The sequence below is a fragment of the Botrytis deweyae genome (assembly GCF_014898535.1).
Source record: "Botrytis deweyae strain B1 chromosome Unknown BDEW_007, whole genome shotgun sequence".
NCBI lineage: Eukaryota > Fungi > Ascomycota > Leotiomycetes > Helotiales > Sclerotiniaceae > Botrytis > Botrytis deweyae.
Genome location: NW_024066214.1, coordinates 1,251,534 through 1,268,282, shown reverse-complemented (window position 1 = coordinate 1,268,282; position 16,749 = coordinate 1,251,534). Strand labels below are relative to the sequence as shown.

The window sequence follows — 16,749 nt, the reverse complement described above, 5'->3', positions numbered from 1 at the left end:
AAAAGTGTTCTTCCTATCAATACTTGACTCTACTGGTACGGTGGTCTAGAAACCAAACCTTACATCGTACATTTCACGGGATATTCCCATTTAGAAGTTTCGCTGCAGAGGACTCGCGATGATTAATTAGACTTAGAATGGGATTTGTATCTCTTTCGCATTTCAGATCTTCCGCATACAAGTTTCCTTTTTTGTAATACCGATACCGATATTGAAGATTTGGTTAGGCATTTATTCAATACCAACCAATACAATACGACATTCAAGATCGATACAAACTACGATCGGGTTTCTGGAAGTGCAAGCGGAAATTTCCACACAATTAAGCATCATGAAATCCTTTTTCTTAATCTCAATATGGAAAAAGAACGGTATGTTTCCTAAATCCCGGGAATTTGGAATCTTGAAGGTTAAAGTTTCCGATTTGAGTTTTGGGGAAGGCGCGTTAGATGCTAGCGGGTGATGACAAAACATGTGGGAGCTAGGGAGCGGGGAAAGCTAGCCGAGAATTGGACCAAAGGGTTGAATCGCGACGGTGAGGCTTAAGTTTTGATGTGCATTGGGTTGGTGGGGAGGTGCTAGATTGCTAGTATGGGAATTTGAGTTATGGAGTGTATGTGTATGCAAGAAGACGATAGTGAAACGCGGTAGCTGGGAAGGTTGGTATCTAGCCTTGACAATGATGCTATTGGCTGCATCTGTTCTCATCCGCTACAGAGATCAAATCAGTCACTTAACGCTAGATAGCTAGGAAATAATAATTTGAAATTAAATCAATGGCGTGTCTTGTCAATTGATCAGATGAATTGGTCAGCCAATAGGGTTGTGGGTCAGTCATTCTTTAGGGGTAGGATGGCATGTTCCGAAAAGGTAGTATTGAAGGTACAATTTTACTTTCTTGATCGACTACCACGTTTTGAACCCTTTGTTTTGCAGTTGATATAGTGCCATATTTAATGATTATCTTGTAATGGAATCCGCTTGAAGTTCAATTTATTGGATGTGATCTCCAATATGGTAAATCTGGGGAGAATCGTGTAATTGACTCAACTATATGATGGTCGTCATTCCATTTGTCTTGATTAGATCGGGCGTGTATGATGAATTTGGCTGATAACTGAACATACTACAAGTCGATTTAAATTCATCATTACTCAATACTTTACTGTACAATCCTATGTCTAGCAAAAAATAATGATATTTCAACATTTCTAACTTCCCCTATTCAACATCAACGGCAAATACCCTTGGGCGCACAACTAGATTTAACTAGAGGGGCAACGAGCAGGCAAGCTACCAAGGGCTTAGCGTCTCTCATAAAACTCTCATAGATCATCGATGCGAACTATCAGGACCAGATTTCTGGAATTCATTCCTATTCATACTTCGAAGTTCTAGATCTTAATCATGCATGCTAAGAAAATCATCACACGCTCTGATTTAAGTAACCATCTAAAATTACGGACGCGCCTTGTATACGCTACCTCAGAGCCCGTGAGAAGGATTCAGTTTCCCTTTCTGTCTCTCCTTCCCGAGGCGTTCGTTAACTTACTAGTGAAGGGAAAGGAACGGGACGCAGCCTCTTCCCTTAGTGTCAAGTAGGGTTATGTAGGTATTATTAATTCCAATATAATGAATAGAATTATATATTGTTATTCAACCCTACAAGACCTAATTTAAGAGCCCACAACCCTTACGGTATGCAAACCCCTTCCGCAAATCCTAGCGCGATGATCTTCTCAATGGCGCTAAAGCACAAATTTACTACCACATAGGGTAAATAGACGGGTCAAAAAATGGCCAACTGAGTAATGAGTATTTCTTAGGAGATCAATTGAATTGCATCTGATCTAATCGTGATATTCTACAGTAAAAGAAACCAAGCCTTGAAAAGTAACCCCCTGAGCTAACAAACCCTTCACGTCTAGAAGTGCGGGTTGTGGATGGGGAAATTCTACAAGCTTTAAATGCATAAGTAAGTCAATCATCTATTTTCTGGCTACCCATATTTTGAGTACCTTGGGACGATAACCGAATACCTTTCTAAAGCATGTAAGTATTCGTTACATTTATTTTAGTTTAAGACTATTAACAATGTTTTATCATACAAAAATTGAAAGAAATCCCCTAAGACTTCAATTCCTCTTTAGCTTTCTTGATCAAGGTAAATTACCAATGTTCTTTACCTTCTGATAATTTCTTCATAAATCAATTCAAAGAATAATCATACCAATCTGAGTATCATCTTATATATATGTCCTATTGGATGACCTTCATCCACCCACCTTTCCGCAGTCCGAACCGTCGGAGAGAGAAAATTGTGATATGTGTCGGGAAGAGGATAGCCTACCAAGCTTTAAGAACGACAGCCGGTTTCTTTTTATCAACTTCTTCAGTAGCGTCTATTCTACATTCTGCTGTGTAATGCGGTAGTACAAGCTTTGTCTGAGAGGATTTTTGTAGAAGGATACTCAGTTGCTGAACTTTGGTCTTAAATACTTGTTGCCCGCTAGCTGTATGTCCTCTTTTATTTATTGGTAGAGGCATACTCTTGTGGGATTATCATCTATTGTTTACAGGTTCATGACGAACCTAGAGGTATAATTGAGCAAGATCGAATCATATTATATTCAAGACGATGAATTAAGGAAGAAAGAAGGTCGGGGACACCTATTTCTTATATACATGGGAGAAGACAGGTGGGTGAGCTAGAATCATAACAGTAGTAGAGCCATAGAAGAAGTGTTCTTGCCATTGATGCACCTCTCCGAATGATAAATAAATTAATACTAAGGCAATACTGCATCATCTATATGATGTCTGATTTCACTATAGAGATCATATTGTGTAACAACACGATACATGCAGTCATTCATGTGGCATAATATAAGCTTTTGAGAGACGAATATCTATTTTGAGCTCTGTGTAGAAATCTTCCATTTCCAAGATATATGGAGTTATCTCTTACTGATAGATTATTTCATTTTATCTAGATTATCTCATCTCGAGACAGGCGCATTTCATCTTCATGATACAAACAATTAGCTCAACTTTAGCTCGTCTGTCTCACATCGAGAATCGTCTCTGTTCTCGTATAAATTCCGTTGTTAAGCCTTGGGCCTTAAGTCTTTCTCTTACTGCATCAGTAGTTCTCGGTATTGAGGAAAACCCAACACCCTGGATACCGTGATGGAATAATGAGTCGCCGATATCTGTTGTAAAAAGGAGATATCTCATAAGAGCTCCCGTGATCAACAGGGTCATGTAAAGTCCTTCCGAGGGATTACTGTACAGGAAGAGATGCAATGTTAATCCCTCGCTAATTCGGTATCAAAACCGAGAATTTCACCTTCATTTTTGGTGTGTAGATGACTACTCAATCATTTTGTTAATCCAAGGCTCCTCAAGCATCTGTCTCGCCGTTTTTCTGTCTTCAGGACGCCATTGAAGCATCCCACGCATCATTTGCAAAAAGACTTCTTTGTTCTTGCCCTCAAGACGCATCTCGGATTTCTCCAAATCCATGCCTTGCGGAATAGGCACTTCAGCTATCCATTTGCCTATATTCCCAGAGAATTAGCATTTTGCTTCAAGTCTATGGTTCTCCTAGTGCACACCTTCTTTATCCAAAAATTCAGAAGCGCGTACTCCTTTCTCGAGCAGATCTAACGGAGGAGGACCTAGCATCCCAATAACCTCTGCTAGATGCGCGCGAGTAGAGTAGCCTTTCCCATCGGGATCGTTGCCATGGAACATATGCTTGCCCTCAAATAAATCCCATATCATAACACCTACATTCCATATATCGACAGGATAACTCCAGGCAGCTTTTACCATAACTTCAGGCGCCTATCAGGAAATTAGCATGTTCTCTCCAGAGCTTCATGCACTGAGAGCCAATGAAAAATGTTTTGAGATGTAGGCTTTTGAATAAACAAAAATGTAAGTGCAGAATCATACTAACCCTGTAAATCTGGGGTCCCGCATTATGATTTCTTCTTAGATCACCTTGTACTGCTGAGCCAAAATCGCTCAGAACTGAGTCACCGAAGAATTTTGGAACTTCCAGCTGTCTCGAGGCATAGATTGTTACGCCATTGACCAATTTTCGTGGGGAAGGATATTCCATTTCCGCCGCAGTGAAAGCATCAAGGATAGAATCATCCTCTATCTGGGAAAGTATATTGTCGGCTTTGATATCTGCATCGGAATTTTAGTACCTAATTCAATAAGACTAACACAGCAATTAAGAATTTATTTTAATTGTACTTTTCGAATGCCATAGAAGAGATGATGGGGCCTCGCACCTGTATGAACGAGTTTACACTCTGTATGCAGATAGTCTAGTGCCAGGAATAATTGTTGGAGAGCGCCTTTAAGAAGTTCCTCTGTGAAAAGGCCATTTGGAATCCGATGTCTAAGATCTCTGAAACTTTCCCACATGGGCTTTTGTACGAGGCAAGTATGGTCGCCACCAGGGCGAGGTATTGTGAAAGTTTCCAATGCAGTTCTGATATGGGAATAGCCAGGATGCGAATGATTGCCTTTGCTTAATTGTTGATAGATTTTGAATTCCTCTAGTGGGTCTCCATCACGGATATAAACTTTGAGGGTGACGTGCTTATGTGCTCTAATTTTTTTAATCTTCATATACAATTCTTTGCCATAAAGGAAGCTTACTGGAGATCACGAGCCAGCCAAACGGTAGATGATACACCATACCCAAGCTTTCCGTGGACCTGATATTTTGATACAAAGACATCTCCAATATTAACCGGATAATATAACCCTTTTTTGAAGCCATCAAATTGTTCTTCTTCAAAGGTTTGCGCATCACTGAATAAATCAACTCCAGTGCTGGCAAAGCGTAGGGGTGGAGATGGTGCTCTTCGGACAGCGGCTTTTGTCCATTTCAGAAGGGATGCCATTATCGAAGATAAAAATACGTGTTATAAAGTCAGGTTTTAGTTTGGTTCGGTAGGTAGGAAGGTATGTATTGCCTTAGGTAATCACCTAGCCTAGCCTCGAGATAGCATAGCTTGACCCCACAATTTTTTGCCTCAAAATACAGGCTTCACGCTTCGAGCCATGCTATACGTAGGAGAAAAAACGGGCCGGAATTGACCAATACTCTCTACTCGTTGTTTTGGTGAGGGTGCACGTACCATTGCGTAGTGGTCAATTCCGGCCTGTTTTTTCTCCTACGTATAGCCATGCAAGGGAGACTTCTCCAGTACTCTAGTCCAATCACCAAGAGGCTGGCATACACATGCATTATATTGATTCACCCCAATTATCAGCCCGTCGTCGTTTACTCCTATTTCCCAAGGGGAAGAAGCCTCAACCTCAACCTCAACCTCAACCTCATCGTTGCTTTTCCCTTTCGCTAATGATTATAGCACCGTTTCCACGAGCAGGCTATTTCCGCAAGACATGAACAATCAAAATTATCAGACTGTACCATGTTCCCTTGTTTTTGTAGCAATTGTATCGATTGCTATGAGACAAGCACGAGTTGAATGTTTCGATATGCACTCGTAGAGAATGCGTACCGTAGCTTTACAGTGGTGACTTATTTCTTAGCTGACAGCTACTGCACTGTCAGGAATGGCAATGGTGGGATCGCTGATAGTAACAAAATCAGCTATAGAAAGGAGGGGAGGTGGGAGTGGAAATCGGGGTATTTTGCCAAATATCCTGTAACAATGCAACGCATCCTTGAGTTCAAAAAGGAAAAACGAAAGCTGGTTCAAACGAATAGTACTTCTATCAGAGTAAGACGAAGTAATTTGGCAAAAGACAGCACATATGTTGTTTATCGTGACAATTTTAAAGCATGGGGAATGAATGTCGTTGTTCGTGAAAGGCGGAGACAAAACTAGTTAAGGTTACGCGAACCCCGCAATCGAAAATTTGCGGGGAAGATGATGACGTGGTTCGCAATAGAATATGATCATTGGGGTTTTGAGAGTGTGATATGGCATATTAGGCATAAATGTCTTCAAATTGGTTCTCGAATAGTCTGCTTCATCATGCAGATAGACAAGGAGCTGCTCTTTCCATAACTGATGGATGTGTACATGTGAGGCAAAAGATCCAACCTGATGTATATCCTCATGCCTCTTATCAACTTCCAGAAACCAGACGTTCAAGTGAAGAAACTAATCATTATTCCATTTGAAGTTCTTCTGGCTTTTCAGTGGAAGAATCCTCCTCAGGTAGCTTCGTATCAAAGCCTGCCTGCTCGAGGATCTTTCGGGATAGAGTTAGTCTGGTAAAAATAGGCGCTCGGATATAAGAGAGCCCACCTTCATGAGATCGAGTTCTTCCACATCCCCAGATTTCTCCATTTCTACCAAACGCTTTTGTAGGTCGTCCACCGTCTTCTGAAGCTGTGCAACCTGTGCCTCGAGTTTCTTGACTCGATCCTCTGGATTAGTTCCTGTCGCGATATTGTCGATTGTGCGAAACTAATTGAAATGAAATAAGTCAAATGGTAAGAGACATAAAGAGGGTTAATGCAGATGCCAAACGTACCATGGTGGTGAGTTATATTCCTTTACGTTTGTTTTTGTTTTGAAAATGCTTAGCCGAGCTGGAGGAGAGTCGTTAAGCTGTGATAAGGATAGAGCAAGCTTAATGTATAGGCGGGCAATTTGATATATAGGTAAATGATAGTGTGAGTATAGTAGCATGTAGAAGTTGGGCGTCTCCTCCGAGATATACCGGATACAGAGGACTAGTACTATACTCGGATGTTGTTTCTGGGAGCAATGAGGGGTTCGTGCTGCCAAGGTACCTAGAAACGATGAAGCGGGAAGTGATAATCATTTTTGAGAACACAAATTGATCAAATGATGGACATCAAATGCGAACCCCTCTTTGCGGTTGAGACAACAAGTCAGCCTTTGTGGTAGCTGAATATATTGCCTAAATGCACAATGACCCATATGTGGTAAAGCAAACATACTCAGCTAAAGCTACTCAGCTAGAGACTGACTCGAGACTGAGCAGCACTAACTTAGTGTTGTGCATGTCCTCTCAATAATCATGCCCCACTGGCGTTTGATTAGAAGCTGAATTATGCAAGTTGATTGCCGAGTATCATTTGAAGCGGTGGCTGCAGAAAACAGATTGTGACAGCTGAAGCGCTAGCGATGCAGCAATCTCAGGTACAGTAGAACTTCATTATACCGTAATTGATCATACAGGAGTCCCAGATATACCGAAGAATTATGAAGTTTATCTTAGATATTTGATCTAATTTTAATTGAGAAGAGCAAAATCTGAAATTTACGATTTCGATCTGAAATCGTCGTTTCCCGACACCGAGTCAGGAAATTCCTGATTATTGGATTTCGTAGGGTGTAGTTACGACGCCAAGTCGATCACCATGCTTCCGTCTTTGTTAAACCGATTTCGAGAGTGTTCAAAATATGTTACACTGACTGAATCGCTCGATATCCAGCTCAGCCTTCTACGAGAATTTAGCTGAACACAGTCGACGTGGACAATTTTTTGGGACCCGCATGCAGATATGCGGAACGAAACCTAAGTGATGAAACACTTTACTTTACTCGACATTGACTTCTGATCGAAATAATGCAGGATCAGGTAAAGACAGCAGTATCCACGCCGATCTGCTAAAGCGGAGAAACACCTGTGGAACCTCATAGTAGCTGGTGACATAATCTGATACCCGAATGTCGCAGAATTCGGAATAATCAATGTCGACAGCATATTGTGTAAGTGCGCCACACGGTATTAGGCACGAGAGCAGTGCCAGTTGTAGCATGAACCTCGGTCGAGTTTAATGCCACTGTTAGTTGTGGTTTCTTATATCGTAAACATTTCCTGTTAAAACGGATATACTGCACCTGAACTGCGAACTGCACATTCCTCTTCGACTTCCCTTCTACTATACATCTATTCTGCCTTCAACCAAGACATAAAATGGCTGCAGCACCTCGTGAAGGTACAGTGTGGTTCTTGAAAGAAAGTCTCAAGAGCCCAGGCTACGATGGCTCGAAGCCGGAAGACTTCTATTCGTGGATGCTTCTCGAAGTCGTTTACAACGCGACAGAAGACGAAGCATACATGTGGCCCCCGCCATTAAAGTACGGCGGTCACCCAAGAACCGGACAACAAGTCTTTGAGGGGGGCCTTGCCAGCACAGGGTACGGCCGCTATGAATTTATGACCGCGTCAGTACAATACGCTGACCAAGCGCTTTCTTAATGTCTAATTTTCTTCCCATATTTCACCCTCCATTATCCATTTGATGGCTAATAAAGAAGTATCTTTAATTTGCTTCTCAGCCCTTCTATTTCTTCTTTTTTTCTTCTTCAAAATCTTGCTTCAATAGGCAATACTGACTCCCCGATCTTCCAGAATGTACGGCCCTAGCGCCGAGGACATCAAACGCACATATCGCCTCAAATGCAATATCAGTCGTGGTCAGCTGTGGCGTCAAACAGGCTCTGCCGCTGTTTGCTACGTCGCAGTTCCCCGCCCAACTACTCAGGAACGCTTCTTCTGGGTCGATCTGACATACCCTATCAGGGCCATCTACATTCCCTGCGCGTTCAATGCTCATCCTCGGCACAAGGGACATGCAATTTTCTCGCGTGTCGATGTCCGTGGTCAAAAGGGGATACCAAAATCATATGTTCTCAAAAATTATCGCTGGAATTCGATCTCCCAAGTCAATAAAGCTATCGAGGACTGGAACAAAGTAAGGAATCACAACTGGGCCTGGGGTAAGCAAATGAACCAACTCGTTGCAATAAACAATAGATTATGGGATCTGGCCAAAGAAGCTGGAAACGAAGGTCCTCCAATACCGGAGCCTGGACTCACACCTGGCTTTGTCAAGGCTGATGGAAAGGCGCCAAGTCAGGTTTTTGCTAAGGTCAGCTATGCCAAAGACACAGTGGCAGATGACACAACGGGATTGGGGATGCGGCCTCAATGGACACTTCGAATTGATGTTTTCAAATTGGCATGCCAGCTTTTGGTTCCAGAAGATAATCGTACCGAAGAGTGGCAGGATATATATGCTTGCTTTGCCTTGTTCGACAGACGTTGTGTCCATGAATCAAAAGTTATCGCGGATATTGACATGGCTCAATCCATCGATTGGGCCGCTGCACAGGGGAAAGAGGCTGGCCTTAAGATACAATACGTTAAGGAAGAGCCGGAAGATAAGTTTATCAAGGATCTTTTCGTTGGCTTTGTTGCCGTGGGACTGGGATTCATCCCCGTCATTGGACCTCTTGTTGCGTTTGGCTTCACTGTCACGTACGAGCTATTGGAAGATTCGGAAAAGTTCACAAAGGCCGCAGGGATTGGCGGCAAAGGACCGGCTTTTACACAGGCGTGTGTTGATTCTCGTGAGGGATTGAAACCTATGTTCAAAGCGGGTGTCAAGGCTATATTCAAGGGGCACTTGCAAGCGGCTCCTCAAAAAAGCATTCAAGTCGATACTGGCGAAGAGAAAATCGAGGATGGCGATGAAGAAGATAAATTCCATCTTTTCATTGAAGCAGGAGAAGCAGAAGTGTTTCGAGCTCGTGGAAATTTTGTTGCTTAGCTTTTGAATTTGAATTGGTGGGAACTGGGGCTTTTAATGAATTTGAATACGTACTTGAAATATTACACTTATTTACTAATTCGTTATTGTAAAGTCTGCAATTACTCGACTTGCGAATAGGAGAAGAGAGAGTGCACTACAAGAAGAAACAGAGAATGGACGTAACAGAATGTTCATCGTTGTGTGAAGGAAAATTTTCCAGATGTGACGAATGAGTGAGGGAGTAGTGGAAAAGTAGAGGAGAAGAACTATAAAAATGGTACTTGAGATGTTCTTAAATTCATGTACAAATTTCCTTTTGATCCCTGTGGGACTGATTGATAATATTCGCACGGCACAAGAAAGAGGTTGTAGTGACAGCGAATGAGGTTGTATCGGCCTGTCGAGTTAGGCTTCAATTACAATCCTTCAAGTTGGAACTACTTTAGTTTTGTCGCAGCTGTTCGCTAGGACTACAATTTTCTCGATAGTCTATCAGACAGTATAACCGTGGCCGTTATTATTTGAACAGGTGTTTGAATACTTGTGTGTCCGTTATGACATTTAAATGGTAGGGTTGAGAATGTATTTTGATAACATGAGACAACTTTGTCGTGTTGTCAAGGTTGATCTGCCGTCTGACATTGTCTCGAGCGGGTAGATCCGATTACCAACATCAAATTATCATGCATAGACAAGATCTGAGACGTCCCAGGCGTTGACGATATTTTGCCCCCAACTGGGTCTGTTAATCATCTTGATTTTGTTTGCTTGATAAGCTCAAGAAGCGACTCCGCCTCTAAACGTACACATAGGGTGGTGTTGTAAAGTATCTCTTGTCAATGCCAAAATGCGGCAATGAGGTTACACTCCCTTGTGTGAAGATCTTCTCGGGTCGTCTTGTTCCCGGAACAGGTTCTTAAGAATGAAGGATAATGAAAAGATATAGTCCGGCATGATAACTAACAGGACATTTCAAAATCATATATCGCGAGGCTAGACCTCGATGGGCTCACAATAGAGGGAAGGGGCTATACTTATATCTTCGCCGCTATTGTCGTTGAGCCGATGTCATGGGAGTCAGGAGTTCACGGTAAAGCCAATTGAGAGCCACAAAGGGCCCTGTGGACTAAGAAAAAATTATACTGAATCCATTAAGCAACGGCAAACTTTCCACCGAAAATAACTGAATCTTTTCCTTGTGAACCTTTTTCCAAAATGAGATGAAGCTCTTGCCTCCGATGTATCATATCCTACAAGCGATATGAGATCGCGCCAGACCGGTGACCGGCACCGAGTAGCTGTGCCGAAATCAATCGATCCATGAATAACCGTGTATGATATTCTCCCTTGGAAATAAATCTGTCCCAATGGATATGCCGAAACATACTAAACTCCTAACCTAAGTCAATAAATCAAAATCCATATGATGCAAGTATTATCGCATAACCAACCCCAAGTCCCTAAGCCTCGTTCGTCATACATGATCATTATCGCAACCGACCGGCCTGGCGGTATCTGTATGAATCTTTTCAACGTCTTCCTCCAATCTCTTCATATGCAGGTGGCGGATCTTGTGTTTCGCCCGGAATTGTAAGTTCATCTTCTCCCGGAACCGCGATCCTAACTCTCGAGGTATTCGCTCTTGGAATCTCATATACATCGCCCGGCGCAGATGAAGAGCGACCCCGAGTGGGCGCACCAGGCCTCAACATAGACTCAGGTAACTTCTCGGGCGGGTAAGCATATGGTTCGTTCGCGAATGTTGGGTGAAGAGGCTTTTGTGATGTTGGATAAGGCGGATAATGAGGTTGAGAATGATGGTTGAAAGGAGGAGACGTAGTGATTATAGGCGGGGTATTCATGCGTTGTTGAGGAGGTGGTGGAGGAACCCATCGTGTTGAGGATGCGCCAACGGGTGAATGCGCATGTTGTCGCATCTGCGTTTCTGGATGCGGCGCATAATATCCTTTTCGTGGTGGCGAACTGGTATATCTCAGATCCTCCCTACTGCTCCTCTTATCCTCTCTTCGATTATCGCGCTCCCTTTTGTCATATGTATATTTTCTTTCTGGCGAATCTCTTCGTCTGTGTCTGCGCTCCTTACTTCTCTCTCTCCCTCTATCCCTACTCGCATCCCTATCATAAGCGCGATCGTACTCCCGGTCGCGAGACCGTCTCCGTCTCCGATGTCCCGGACCGGCACGATCAGGAGAATAAATGCGATAAGACTGCTCGTCGAGGTCCAGAGCTTCAATCTCGAGGCGCTGCTTCTCTTCTTTGTGTTTGAGATGTTGTTTTAGAAGGTAACCTGCTGCGAGGATTTCAAGGCCGCCGAGGATGACCATATTGATAATATTTATCTATATCTCTTCGAAATATAAATCTCAATTCTATGTGCGCAGTATCTCCTGTACCTTGCTTGGTCAATGTGTATTGTAGTTAGTCCTCAGAAATACGTTGTTGATATAATATGAAGGAGTGAATGATGATTGAGTCACAAATACAAAACATGATCGCAATATCCAGTCAGCTGCCGGGAGCCGCTCACCTCAGCTCAGCTGATGAATATTTCGAGGATTAACCTTTCTGTTACACGAGAATTTTCGTCCCAACTTCCAACTTCATACCAAGACGGGAACATGGCACAATCGAAATCGGCTTGTGGCTGCCGATAGAGGCTGTGCGCGCTTCATTACATCATCATCATCATCATCATCATAAATGCCAAGACAATCATGTGACACGGAAAATTGTTCTTACCACCGGCCTTACCGGATTAGATTTGATCCTTGAACAACCTAATCATACCTACCTAGGTAGGTTGTGGTGCAATGCAATGCAGCAAGTCAACAACAAGTCTGCAACATATGTCACATCAATAACTTTAATGATGGCCAAAGACATTGCATACCTCTTGAAATTCGTTGATATGACTCTATTAAGCCATCCCCATTCAGTTTTATTCCTTTGAACCGAGCCTCCTGTTAGACCTACTCGGTCCAAGATCACATCTCTGATGACCAGTTAAGGCAAGTGGTACCTTATACCATCACTCCTTGATTCATTCTCATCGGAACAATATATATATCATAATTTCTGTAGCCGAGATGCTACTTAAGGTCTTGGTACCTGTTGTGCCTGTCGGGGTATATCAACTTATCACACCCCGAACAATATATACATTGCCGCTCGGTTGAAAGTTCGCCGAGTTATGTCAAATGTTAGCACAAAAAAACTTTGAAAAATCTTCTCTCTAAGATCATCATTTGAACAATGCAATTAGCCAAAAAACAAGACCGGTGTACTATCTCCACTATGGCTTCGGATCTCGAGGAATCCACAATGGTTGTCTTTCTGATTGCTGGAAATCTAATATCTTCCGAGCCGTCGTATTGCGGGGTGCGTCGGCAAGAACATCACCCCTGGATCACAAGCTTTATTTACTAAATGATGCTATTTTCAAATTGCTATATAAGAAATAAGTTGTACTTTGTGATTGATGTTTAGTCCGCTAACACAAAGTGAAATCATGAGGTTACTAAACATCTTCACGACGTTGTGTCTCCTATTGTGGGGTGGAGCTGCTACAAATGATGGATTGACCGATGTTGTAGAATGGGATCCATATAGTTTGACAGTCAATGGCTCTAGAGTGTTCATATTGTGAGATTTTTCAAAGTTATTATTCAATTTTTGCTAATTGCCAGTCAAGCTCTGCCGAGTTTCATTATCAACGGATGCCCGTTCCCGAACTATGGCTCGTACGTTTCTCCCCCCCCAGATCTTACAGAGATCTTACGCTGGTCTAGGATATCTTCCAAAAGTTTCGAGCAAATGGTTTCAACACAATTAGGTAGGATCAATCTTGCACAATTTGCATTGTCTAACTAGTATAGTGTATACTTTTTCTGGTCTTATCACGAGGCCTCAAAAGGAAAATTTGACTTTGAAACATCAGGCAAGAATGTTCAAAGAGTTCTTGATTATGCAAAGGAAGCAGGAATCTGGGTCATTGCTCGAGCCGGGTAAGTTAATTTGGTTCACTACTTCAAATTCTCATTCCCAATGCCCAAATTGACACGCAACTAACCCCTCTTCCTCTTGATTTCCACCAATATCTTTATCTGGAAAGAGGCATTCGCTGACTCCAAAATTACACAGACCTTATTGCAACGCTGAGACCAATGGTGGAGGCTTCGCGTTATGGGGTTCCGATGGAAGTCTGGGGACGTTAAGAAGCAACAATGCTGTATATTATGAATCCTGGCTTCCATGGATCACGGAAATTGGAGGAATTCTAGCAAAGAATCAAATCACTAACGGAGGCGTAAGATTCTTCACATGTGTTAAAAAAGATCAACGCGTGCTAACCCCTAAGACAGCCTGTTATCCTCAATCAGGTTGAGAATGAACTTCAAGAGACAACTCACTCAGCGACTAACTCTTTGGTTCTTTACATGGAACAAATTAAAGCTGCATTTCGAGATGCTGGCATTACTGTCCCTCTTAGTCACAATGAGAAAGGTCAAAGAAGCATATCGTGGAGTACCGATTATCAAAACGTTGGTGGCGCTGTGAATGTTTATGGCTTAGATTCGTGTAAGTACATTACATTGCTGATGCTCAATGTATTTTTGGGTCTAGTTTTATCTTCTATTCCTGCGAATTGGCTGACACAATAATAATGTAGACCCCGGTGGATTGTCATGTACTAACCCTGCCTCTGGTTTTAATCTTGTTCGCAATTATTATCAATGGTTCTCAAATTACTCTTACACACAACCAAATTACTTTCCGGAGTTTGAGGGTGGTTACTTTACTCCATGGGGTGGTAGCTTTTATGATGATTGCCAATCTGAACTTTCGCCTGCCTTTGCAGACGTCTATTACAAGAACAACATTGGGCAAAGAACAACTCTTATGAGCTTATATATGGCTTGGGGTGGTACAAACTGGGGTCATTGTGAGTGTGTCTTGTCAACAAAAATGAATTAATTCTAATAATCTGAATAGCTGCAGCTCCAGTGGTGTACAGTTCTTACGACTACGCAGCTCCTCTTCGGGAAACTCGTCAAATTCGAGACAAACTATCCCAGACCAAACTTATTGGACTTTTCACCAGAGTTTCTACTGATCTGCTCAAGACAGATATGATCGGTAATGGTACTGGATATAGTGTACGTACCTCATTGTATAGACAGACATATACAGAAACAAAACTGATCAATGATAGGTCTCTTCAACTGGCATTTGGTCATGGGTTTTGCGAAACCCTGATACTCAAGCTGGATTTACAACAGTCCAACAAGCGAAGTCCAGCTCAACAGCATCAGTAACATTTGATGTATACCTAAATACCTCCTTGGGTGCTGTGACTGCTTCTAATGTTAATCTAAATGGTCGTCAAAGCAAAATTCTCGTCACAGATTATACATTCGGAAAGCATACACTTCTTTTTGCATCTGCGGATATTCTTACATATGGTGTGTTCGACGTTGACGTTTTAGTTTTATATCTCGAAGAAGGACAAGTTGGTCAATTTGCTTTCAAAACTACAAAAAAATTGACCTATCAAGTTTATGGAAATTCTGTTTTCGCTGCAAATTCCACATCCAACTATACGTCGAGCTCACAAACCTTCACATATACTCAAGGATCTGGTCAAACAGTAGTTAAATTCTCTGATGGAGCTTTAGTATATTTACTCGATCAACCTTCAGCATGGAAATTTTGGGCTCCAGCAACAACATCAAATCCTGATGTCAAGCCAGATGAACAAATATTTGTTTTAGGACCATACCTCGTACGAAATGCAACTACATCTTTCGGGGTGGTTAATATTTCTGGCGATGTCGACAAAACCACAAATATTGAAGTCTTTTCCGGAAATAAATTGATCGAGGCTATTGTATGGAATGGTTTTCCATTATTCACAACAAAGACAAAATATGGTTCATACATCGCAAAACTTCCTGGTACTGAAGGTAGAATTGTTTCTCTGCCAAAATTAACTAATTGGGAATCTGCAAATTCTCTTCCGGAAAAAGAAATCTCCTACGACGATTCAAAATGGACTGTTTGTAACAAAACAACTACATTGAGTCCAATTGCTCCAGCGACTCTCCCTGTCTTATTCTCAAGTGACTATGGATACTACACTGGACCTAAAATCTACCGTGGATATTTCGATGGCTCCAATTACACATCAATTAATATCACCGCATCGGGAGGTTTAGCATTTGGATGGTCTGCCTGGTTAAACGGTGTTTTGATCGGTGGAAACACTGGTAATGCGACTGCAACAACTACCAACGCCATTCTCGATCTTTCAACCCACACCTCTATTATTAAACTCACCAATAACCTTGTCACAGTTGTAGTAGACTATCATGGACACGACGAGACATCCACTGCGAAGGGAGTCGAAAATCCCCGTGGTATCCTCGGCGCATCTCTCCTACCCAAACCAGCTAATTCCACCGGTTTCAAACTTTGGAAAATACAAGGAAATGCAGGAGGTAGTGCAAATATCGATGCAGTACGTGGTCCTATGAATGAGGGTGGTTTCTACGGCGAGAGACTCGGATGGCATTTACCTTCTTCTCCTTCTTTGTCTTCAAAATCTACTCCTTTGGTGGGTCTGAATACTTCTGGAATCTCATGGTATTCTACGACTTTCAATTTGGTACTCGATGCAGACCTCGATGTTCCGCTTGGAATTAAGTTCTCCGCACCAGCGGGCACTGTTGCCAGAGTTATGTTCTGGATCAACGGTTACCAATACGGAAAATACGTACCACATATTGGACCGCAAACAGTGTTCCCTATTCCACCAGGAATCATCAATAACCGAGGAAAGAACAAGTTGGCGATTAGTTTGTGGGCGATGCAAGATGAGGGGGCGAAGTTGGATAGTGTGGAGTTGGTTAGTTATGGGGTTTATGAGAGTGGGTTTGGGTTTAGTAGGGATTGGAGTTATCTGCAGCCAGCTTATAGCAGTGAGAGATTGCAGTATGCTTAGAGTGAGGGGATCTGGGAAGGAGATGTAGGGGGGACAGGATGAGAGGAGAGATATTTTTGGAATATTCTTGCGGAGAAAATAAATTTCCAATTAATTTACAGTCTGATTTCTCTGCTCCTTTATTTTTCATTCTTCCCTTGACAAAGCTTCTCAT

The 16,749-nt window shown here is 42.3% G+C and overlaps 5 protein-coding genes across 5 annotated transcripts; 2 read left to right on the top strand and 3 right to left on the bottom strand.

Annotated features, from left to right (window-relative positions):
* Positions 1–3,372: 3,372 nt before the first annotated feature.
* EAE98_004104 (uncharacterized protein) lies at positions 3,373–4,928 on the bottom strand (the record flags this gene model as incomplete). The annotated part of the gene is made up of 5 exons (XM_038951724.1): positions 3,373–3,560; positions 3,618–3,849; positions 3,965–4,200; positions 4,308–4,630; positions 4,681–4,928. 5 exons carry the CDS (start codon positions 4,926–4,928, stop codon positions 3,373–3,375), a joined length of 1,227 nt encoding a protein of 408 aa, XP_038812197.1.
* A 1,240-nt stretch (positions 4,929–6,168) lies between these two features.
* Positions 6,169–6,540, bottom strand: EAE98_004103 (uncharacterized protein; the record flags this gene model as incomplete). The annotated part of the gene is made up of 3 exons (XM_038951723.1): positions 6,169–6,252; positions 6,309–6,470; positions 6,538–6,540. 3 exons carry the CDS (start codon positions 6,538–6,540, stop codon positions 6,169–6,171), a joined length of 249 nt encoding a protein of 82 aa, XP_038812196.1.
* Positions 6,541–7,953: 1,413 nt separating this feature from the next.
* Positions 7,954–9,592, top strand: EAE98_004102 (uncharacterized protein; the record flags this gene model as incomplete). The annotated part of the gene is made up of 2 exons (XM_038951722.1): positions 7,954–8,204; positions 8,392–9,592. The coding sequence occupies 2 exons, from the start codon at positions 7,954–7,956 to the stop codon at positions 9,590–9,592; spliced, it is 1,452 nt and encodes a 483-aa protein (XP_038812195.1).
* A 1,511-nt stretch (positions 9,593–11,103) lies between these two features.
* On the bottom strand, positions 11,104–11,919 carry EAE98_004101 (uncharacterized protein; the record flags this gene model as incomplete). The annotated part of the gene is made up of 1 exon (XM_038951721.1): positions 11,104–11,919. The coding sequence occupies one exon, from the start codon at positions 11,917–11,919 to the stop codon at positions 11,104–11,106; it is 816 nt and encodes a 271-aa protein (XP_038812194.1).
* A 1,184-nt stretch (positions 11,920–13,103) lies between these two features.
* Positions 13,104–16,595, top strand: EAE98_004100 (uncharacterized protein; the record flags this gene model as incomplete). The annotated part of the gene is made up of 9 exons (XM_038951720.1): positions 13,104–13,237; positions 13,287–13,335; positions 13,384–13,427; positions 13,471–13,599; positions 13,736–13,901; positions 13,957–14,173; positions 14,265–14,537; positions 14,588–14,751; positions 14,808–16,595. 9 exons carry the CDS (start codon positions 13,104–13,106, stop codon positions 16,593–16,595), a joined length of 2,964 nt encoding a protein of 987 aa, XP_038812193.1.
* Between the last annotated feature and the right edge of the window lie 154 nt (positions 16,596–16,749).